This window comes from Rhinopithecus bieti, unplaced genomic scaffold (genome assembly GCF_001698545.2).
Source record: "Rhinopithecus bieti isolate Rb0 unplaced genomic scaffold, ASM169854v2 scaffold_21412, whole genome shotgun sequence".
NCBI classification, from domain to species: Eukaryota; Metazoa; Chordata; class Mammalia; order Primates; family Cercopithecidae; genus Rhinopithecus; species Rhinopithecus bieti.
Window position 1 is genome coordinate 1,047,162 of NW_016811643.1, and position 9,057 is coordinate 1,056,218.

Genomic DNA, 9,057 nt, shown 5'->3' on the forward strand with positions numbered 1-9,057 from the left:
TTTTCTAAGATTTACTATAGAAAGACTTGGGTAAACAGACCTTTCCAAAAAGCCCATGCTTCTTATAAAGACATTCCTGGGCCCTCCTTTAAACCAGCTAACAGACAGAGAGAGGAGAAAGTAAATTAATCCATCCATGAGACAGTCCCTGAAGCCACCCATGTGCTAGGTGTAATATCCTGGGTACTAGAGATGGCAGTAAATAGGTTATGGTCTTTGCTTTTCCCATGGGAAAAAAAAGAACTACATGAGGACAGTACTGTGGGACATGTGCTAGAAGGGAGGGGCAGATAGCATAGAGGCAGCTGAAGAGGGAGCTCTGATTCTGCTGCTGGAGGGGTGAGAGGAAGGTCACTGAAGTCCCCTTGCCGGATGTGACCGCTGGCTTCCAGGAAGCGGGCATTCTGCATGCCTCTCCCCTTTCCTAAACCTCCACCCTAAGGAGTAATGAATTGTGTGAAAGGAGATTTTCTCAGTCTCCGGTGGATGGAGCATTCTTAGTTAAAGGCTAAGTCCCTCTGGCTTCCAGCCAGCCACACTGAGGACCAGGACACAGCCTGTTTGGGGAAGGGCTCCACAAGCTCTCCTCTTTCCCAGAGTGGGGGACGTGCAGTAAGTATTTTTCCAGACATTTTCCTGTGCATAAGACTCTTAAGTGTACACATTGCTTGTTTACATAAAAATGTGTTCAGCCAGGCACAGTGGGTCATGCCTGTAATCCCAGCACTTTGAGAGGCCAAGGTGGGCAGATCACCTGAGGTCAAGAGTTTGAGACCAGCCTAACCAACATGGAGAAACCCTGTCTCTACCGAAAATACAAAATTGGCCAGGCATGGTGGCTCGTGCCTGTAATCCCAGCTACTCGAGAGGCTGAGGCAGGAGAATCGCTTGAACGTGAGAGGCAGAGGTTGCGGTGAGCTGAGATTGCGCCATTGCACTCCAATCTGGGAAACAAGAGTGAAATTCTGTCAAAAAAAAAAAAAAATGTGGTCCAGTATAAATGTTGGGTAGATTCCTAAGTGTGGATTTTGAGAGTCAAAAAGGTATGTATTTAATTGTGTTAGATTTTGCCCAAATTGGCCTCCTATAAGGACTATATCCATTTATACTACCACCAACCGCATATGGACTTGGGAGCCAGGAGGTCTGGGTTAAATCCTGGCTCTGCCACTTGACAGCCATGGGGACTGAGCCTGTGTCCTCATCTGGAACCTGAGAATAAGACTGGGTCCAGGAAGCCATGTAAAGTGTGTGGCACAGGCTGGTCACCACAAACTCTTCTTACTACCACCTCTCCTGCCTCTTCTCAGTGTCCTTCCCTTCAGAACTAAGGTTCTTGATAGTCTTCCAGGCCCACAGTAACACACAGGGTTGTCATAAGGCCCAAGGGAAAGAATGTGTGTGAAGTGCTCTACCAAAAATGTTGAGAAGGGCTGTCAGGACACAAAATGTCATTTCCATCTTCTGACTTCGCTGCCAGTGAAAGCTGCTTTCAGTACTGGAAGCTCCATCTGTGACCAAGGGCAAAGCTTAGCTAACTGCCTCACCCCAGCGTCATAGCTAAATTTTGGTCTCCATCACAGGAACTGACTTGATGCATGATGCAATCAGGCCACAGGTTCTCAGCACACCAACTAGTTCCCCTTCCTCTCTGACCCACCACCCCAGCCACATTCACAAGCCAGAGACCCAGTGGGAGGGCATCATCTGGCCTTAGCCCTGCCACTGCTTGATGGAAGACCTTTCCCTCTAAGGTATCACATCCTCAATTTTGAAAGGAATGGAATGATGGCTGGGCACAGTGGCTCACACCTGTAATCCCAGCACTTTGGAAGGCCAAGGCTGGTGGATCACCTGAGGTCAGGAGTTTGAGACCAGCCTGACCAACGTAGTGAAACCCCGTCTATACCGAACATACAAAAATTAGCCAGGCATGGTGGCAGTGCCTGTAATCCCAGCTACTAGGGAGGCTGAGGCAAGAGAATTGCTGGAACCAGGGAGGCAGAGGTAGTGAGCCAAGAGCATACCACTGCACTCTAGACTGGGCGACAGAGCAAGACTCTGTCTCAAAAAAAAAAAAAAAAAAGGAATGGAATGAGGTGATCTCCAAGGGCTTATCTAACTCGCATGCCCTGGATGAGTTCAGTTTCTAGATACAGAGAACATCACACAAAAAAGGTCACAGTATTTGAAACCAGACTTACTAATACACAGACTTCTTTGGATGGCAAGAAATTGAAAACAGCCACTGGACTCTCCTACTGGGACCTTGGACAAAATAAACCCCTATCCTCTAGGTTGCAACTGCATCCCAGGCTGCTGTATCCACTCACTGCCTGAAGAACCCAGCTGCAGCTTTTGGTTTTGCGGCCAGTGACTGCCCAGCCCTCTCCCAGTGGCCTTAAGATGAAATCCAGCTGCTGTGAATCTTCGCATTTATTTTGTTCATTGTGAAGTTTTTCATGACAGAAATATAACTAAATTACAGAAATTATAGGTTAGAAGGGGGAGGATTGTAATTTATCCCCAAATCCTGCAACTTTTAAGTTTCCTCCTAGAATCTTCCTGTGTTTGCCTTGTTACTGCTCGATCTGCCAAGAACCAAATGAATGCCAAAGAGCATCTTGTTCCTAGACTGTTTTCCCTTGGTCCCAGAGGCCAAAAAACACACTTTTGCTATGTCTGTTTCTGAGAGCTCTGGTCTGGGAATCTTTTCCTGAAAAACTTTTTGTTTTTTGAGACAGAGTTTTGCTCGTCACCCAGGCTGGAGTGCGATGGCGCAATCTCAGCTCACTGCAACCTGTGCCTCCTGGGTTCAAGCGATTCTCCTGCCTCAGCTTCTCAAGTAGCTGGGATTACAGGCATGTGCCACCACACCCAGCTAATTTTTTTGTATTATTAGTAGAGATGGGGTTTCACCGTGTTGGCCAGGCTGGTCTCGAACTCCTGACCTCAGGTGATCCACCTGCCCCGCCCTCCCAAAGTTTTGGAATTACAGGCATGAGCCACTGCTCCCAGCCTTTCCTAGAATGTTTTGTGCTGAAACATAACTGAAATGAACCCAGGGACAGGGCTCACAGCCCTTCTACACTCCACATAGAACTCATTCTTCACCACTTGCTCCTGTGAAGAACAGAAAAGAGCACAGCCAAAGGAAATGTATTCCAATCCCCAGCCCACCTCAGATTAGCTATGACTTCAGGCTCATCCCTTCACCCTCTGGACCCTGCTTTCCTCACCTGTAAAGTAGGAACAAGTAGATAGTACAAACTTCTAAGATCCAGGAGGTTGAAATAGGGTAATGTACAGATAAGCTGAAAATATTTGTGATGAGTGAATGTGCCTCCAGTGGAAAAGCCTGTATGCAGGCATGGATATGTCTGAATCTCACAGATGGGTCCACATCTGATGGTGTCAGATCTCTCCAGAGACCACCTCTATTCAATTCAGCAAACATGCTGCCACAGGTCATGTTCAGGTCTCTGGAGCCTTGTCACTGAGGGGCTTGCATCTGGCAGGAGAGATTCAGGGCAACAGCAGAATGAAGCCAGAGACTGAAAGATGACCAAGGGGCAGTAGGAGCACAGGACAGGGGCATCTGTGATTTCTCCCTCCCTGGGGTCTCAGGCTCACTAAGACCTGAGATTGGGCAGGGCAGGCAGAGGCCATGGTCCTCATGCCTACAGAACAGCTCTGCAGAAGAGCTGTGTCGCCTTTGGGGAGGCTTGGGGCAGGAAGTTTCACAGGTGGGGAATATGAGAGCCTGCCCAAGATCTCCCAGGAAGACAACTGGAGAGCCCAGAACTAGGCCTCCAGAAGCCCTGGTCAGCCTCTTTGAAGAATCTGAATCCAGTTTTTAGAAAAGTGGGCATCAGAGGCCTGGGTTCTTACCCAGCTCTGCTATGTGAGCCAAGGGAACTGCCCCATCTCTGGGCCTCAGTTTTTATACCCATGAGTGCGGGCCATTCCAGATTTGACCTAGGCACCCGAATTCAGGCAGGCAACCCCTGAGCACCAGAGTTCTGAAAACCTGAGCACTGACTGCTGAGAGCCTGGAGGAGCTGTCAGCATCCATTTTCACCCCTCTGCTGAACGGGACTGAAGAGACTGGAGGGAGGAACAGCCTTCCTGCTGACATGCCCCTCTGAACTCCTCTGCTCAGTCTGTGAGCTCCTCTTTTTCCTGCCTACCTCATTCCCGGGAACTCCTTGGCCTGTTTCTGGCCTTACGGACTTGTTCCTCCAGGAATCACCCTCTCCTACTTGGAGGGGGACCTCCAAGCAAGTTAAGGTGAACATGTGCTCCTTGAGAGAGGCAACTCCACCCGACAGCAGCTACATGTGTGGTAAGATTGACACCCATAAGGTACAAGGGAAGGCTTTGGGGGAGCCGAGGGGTCACCGTCCCAGAAATCAGTCAGACCATTTCCTGAGCACCTCCTCTGGGCTCTCTAAGCACAGTCTCCACTGCAACCCTGTGAAATGGGGGAGAAACACAATGGCACAGCTGGCCTCCCAGGATTCCAGTTCCCTCACTCCTGTGTCCCTGCGTGTCCCTCACTTCAAGGGATACTAACCATCCAGGCTCAGGACCCAGAACAGAAAAGGGCAAAGATGCAGAGAGGGAGTCAGGTTAGACACAAGGCTAGCATCACACCTCTACCCACGTGGTGTCAGGCAGGGGGCACACCCTGGGGGAGGGGGCATGCCCTGCAGCCCTGCCTAATTGGGAATCTGAACACCTTGCTTTAAAAAGTGTGTGTGTAATGCAGCCACAGTCTAGCTCCAGGGCCTCTCTGAGCTCAGTTTTCTCACCTGGGAAACATGGTATCTACATGGCAATGTAGTTGGGAGGAACAAATAACGCTGCAAAAAGGGTGCAGCATCTCCTAAGGGCTCAGTCACGGTGGCTGTAGGAGTGTCAGTCTCCCCAGCTGTGTGTCCCTGGAAATTGGAATGGCCACAGTAGACTAGGCAGCTGGTGACCCCTGGTGGCTACTGGGAGCCAGGGCATGAGGGCTGGGGCAGAGTAGAAGTCTCAGTATTGAAGACTGTTGGAACCCAAGACTCTTAGACTGTTAGACTGGCTGAGTCCTTGAATAAGAGAAGGTTGCTGAGATGAAGTTTCACTCTTGTTGCTCAGGCTAGAGTGCAATGGCGCATTCTCGGCTCACTGCAACTTCCTCCTCCCGGGTTTGTGATTCTCCTGCCTCAGCCTCACAAGTATCTGGGATTATAGGCATGTGCCACCACGCCCAACTAATTTTGTATTTTTAGTAAAGACAAGATTTCACTATGTTGCTCAGGCTGACCTCGAACTCCTGACCTCAAGTGATCCCCCCTCCCCGGCCTCCCAAAGTGCTGGGATTACAGGTGTGAGCCACCATGCCCAGCCTGAATAAGAAAATTTAACCACTTAATAAACACTTCCTGAGTCATTCTCTGTGCCAGGCCTGATCCCAAGGAATAAATGTATTCCTATCCTGGCCTCTTCCAAGAGTTCCTTGGCTTAAAATGGAGGGAGGCAGATACAAAAGGGGAGCTCAGAGACAGAGGAGGCCTCTACCCAGCTTGGCAGGCAAAGGAAGGGAAATCCTGAAAGAAAATTTGAATTGGGGCTGGGAGGGAAGGAGAACATTCTGGGAAGAAAGAAAAGCATGTCTGAGACACACTCATGATAGCAAGGAAATAGCCAGGCACGGTGGCATGCACCTGTAGGCCCAGCTACTGGGGAGGCTAAGGCAGGAGGATCGCTTGAGCACAGGAGTTTGAGACCAGCCTGGGCAACATAGTGAGACCTCATCTCTAAATGAGTAAATGAATGAGTGAATAGCAAGGAAATGAAGAGGCAGCTGAGAGGCCAGCAGTCACATCCCAGGGGCTCCAAATTTCATGCTGGGGTTGGGGGTGGTCTCTAAAGGCAGTAGGGGAACTCCAAAGGATTGGACTTGTGACCACGACACCCTAGAAAGTCACCCTGTTGGGCTGAGCATGGTGCTGTGCACCTGTAATCCCAGTCCTTTGGGAGAACCAGGTGGGAGGCTTACTTAACCCAGGGGTTTAAGGCTGCAAGGGTTTGAGGCCGCAGTGAGGTTTTTTGTGTCTCAAAAGCAACAACAACAAAAAAAGTCGCTCTGGCCATAGTAAGGGAAAGGATTGGATGGGGAGACTGCAAGTCTAGAAGGTGGCCCACAGTGGCAGGAGGGATGGAGGAGTACTAGATCCAGCAGCACAAGGTCCCAGGGACATGGGTTGCAGGAGGAACAGGTCACTTGCAGGGGAGATGATGGCCAGGAGGCAGGTGAACCAAAAGTAGTGAATGGTCTGGGAGTCAACAGAGTATAGGTGTTGCCATTTAACCAACACTGTCTGTCTCCACAGGCCTGTGCCCAGTCCTAAGTGTGAAGGAAGTTGATTTGCCCCAACTCTGCCCTGTGGGCTCTGCCTTGTAAGCAAAGCCCCAGGCCCACGTCTGGCCCACAGCTGCCCTCCCCCAGGCACAGACACATAGAGGTCCTACTCTGCCCCACCCTGGGCACTACCTCTGGAGGAAGAACGCAGGCCCAGTCTAAGGGAGGCCCCATGGACCAAGGACTTTGATATCACTACCTGGGTTTTTAGGATCTTCCCACCAGGACCCCTCTGGGTTGCCTCCCTGCCCCCTCCTCAGAGCTCCCCCAGCCCCTCCTCAGCTTCACAGTCTACCCTGGGTGCCTGAAGCAGGTGGGCCTAACATGTTGCTTAGGCCTCAGGACCAGGTTGGAACAGGAGTCACATCCATGGCTCTTTGCCACCTCAGGGCCTTTCTTCCTGCTGTTTCCATGGTTAGACTTGAGCAGCACCTGTCTCCGCAGGCAGAGACTGGGCTGGCTGCCCCAGCTCTGTATGGAAGGAGGAAGGGGGCCAAGCCTGGGTCTCCCAGAGCCCACTAGCCCAAAGGTCTCTGTACCATGAATGCTGCAAAGAGGCAGGCAGACGCAGTTTAGATATCATTTTTTTTCTACTTGGGGAGAAAAAGTGAGGAGATAGAGATAAAATACAAAGAAAACTAGCTTCATTTTAAACAAACAGGCCAGGTCCTGCCAGGCCTTCTTCCCCATTAAATCCCAAGGCCATCTCCAGTCCCAACCCCAACCCCCGCACGGCGCCGAGGGAAGCTTCAGGCTTCGGGCAAGAGCTCCAGCCCAGGCAGGGAAGTCGTAGCCCTAGTGCCAGAGCACAACCTTCCTGCCCTGGTCCACGCTCACCACGTGGCTCCCGGAGTAGCACCAGGCCACAGCGTTGACAGCAGTGCTAGGGAAAGGGAGGGGCAGGCTTCAGGGGGGCTTTGGGAACTATGCCTGCAACCTGGCTCTGCCCCGACTGCTGGACCTGGGTAGTCTGAGGCCCTCTCTTGAGCCTGTTTCCTCATCTGTAAAGTGAGCTCACAGAGCTGTGGAAAGGACAGACCCAGTGTGTGTGGAAAGTACCTTGTGAACTGCAAAGGGCTCTGGTCGGGTGGAGGTGGAGGGACAAGGGCTGGAGACTCCAGAGTCCCAGTATGTCAGAACCTGGAATCAGCCTGGCAGGACTGGGGCCAGGCAGGTGGCCAGGTGGAGGCCATGCTCACCAATGGGGTCCCTGAAGTCTGCTTTCCAGTTTCCCAGTGTCCACATCCCAGATGTAAAGGGCCCCATCACAGGAGCCTGCCAGTGCATAGCTTCTGTCCGGGCTGTAGTGGCCACAGCAGAGCAAAAAACGTGGGGGTGGGGTCAGAGAGGAGGGCACACACACGGTCCGGCAGGGCACACTTGGTAACAGGCATATGCTCTCACAGACATACCTGAATACAGCTTTGGTCCAGTCAGAACCGCATTTGAAGCCATCAGCCCTGAGGACAGACAGGGCTGGGGTCAGAACAGAGGTCACCACTAGTTCCTCTGCAGGGAGCTTCCAGAGCTTCCACTCTGTCAAGGGGTTTGGTACCTCAGCAGGACCTGGTCTGGAGGGGCCTCCAGGGAGGGTCCCAAGAGGGTCTATTACAGGAGAAGAGAGGCTCAGCTGTCCCAGCAAAGGCCACAGGGTCAGCAGGCATGAGGCTGGTACCTGAACACCTGGCGGATGTTGCTGACACGCAGGTCGATGACCTTGAGTGTGTTGTCTCGGGAACAGCTGAGCAGGTGCAGCTGGTCGTGGCTGAGGCTCAGGGAGGTAACCCGGCCCTGCACAGGGATGACCTGGGTGCAGTGAGGCCCCCTGAGGAACAAGGACAGAGGCAGGGATGAAGAACAGCCCAGCCAGGCCACTCCTGACAGGAAGGGGCCAGGCGCAGCAGCCTTCCCAGCTAACCAAGTCCAGAGGAACCCCAGGGCCCTGGATCGCTGGGGTAAAGGCTGCCCGTGACTCATCTCCCTTCTCCCCACTGCAGCCAGCTGCCTCCATCGAGGAACCTAGACTTTGATTTGAAAGCCGGAGCCCTTGAAACCTTTGGGTCACTAAAATAAGCACCACATCATCTGAGCAATGAAGTCTTGTCTTTAAAAAATATGAGAGAGAAGGAAGGGTTGCAAACAGTAGTTGATGGAGATCAGTCAGTAAAGGCTTGAGGCAGGCCTAGCACTGGCTCTAGCTTTGCTTTTTTTTTTTTTTTTTTTTTTGAGACATCTCGCTCTGTCGCCCAGGCTGGAGTGCAGTGGCGCAATGTGGGCTCACTGTAACCTCTGCCTCCTGGGTTCAAGCGATTCTCCTGCCTCAGCCTCCCAAGTAGCTGGGATCACAGGGATCTGCCACCACACTCTGCTAATATTTTTAGTAGAGACAGGGTTTCTCCATGTTGGCCAGGCTGGTCTGGAACTCCTGACCTCAGGTGATCCGGCTACCTCGGCCTCCCAAAAAGCTGGGATTACAGGTGTGAGCCACCATGTCCGGCCTCTAGCTTTGCTTTTACAAACAATTTAAGCCCAAAGTTAGGATCTTTGGTTTAAAAAACAACTAAAATAATTTTTTTTCCTTTTGATATAAAAGTGGTAACTAGGCCGGGCGCGGTGGCTCAAGCCTGTAATCCCAGCACTTTGGGAGG

General features: G+C 51.7%; 1 protein-coding gene across 5 annotated transcripts in view; it reads right to left on the bottom strand.

Moving 5' to 3' along the window:
- Positions 1-6,980: 6,980 nt before the first annotated feature.
- Positions 6,981-9,057, bottom strand: part of ATG16L2 (autophagy related 16 like 2) — a 17,333-nt gene continuing 15,256 nt past the window's right edge. For 4 of the 5 annotated variants that reach the window (XM_017894375.1, XM_017894377.1, XM_017894376.1 and 1 more), the window contains 4 exons: positions 8,085-8,234; positions 7,822-7,869; positions 7,609-7,710; positions 6,981-7,292 (listed from right to left, as the gene is read on the bottom strand). In XM_017894375.1, coding sequence (XP_017749864.1) covers positions 7,205-7,292; positions 7,609-7,710; positions 7,822-7,869; positions 8,085-8,234 — 388 coding nt within the window. In that variant the 3' untranslated portion in view covers positions 6,981-7,204. The remainder of the gene's footprint in view (positions 7,293-7,608; positions 7,711-7,821; positions 7,870-8,084; positions 8,235-9,057) is intronic. The other variant, XM_017894378.1, reaches the window with a different exon arrangement.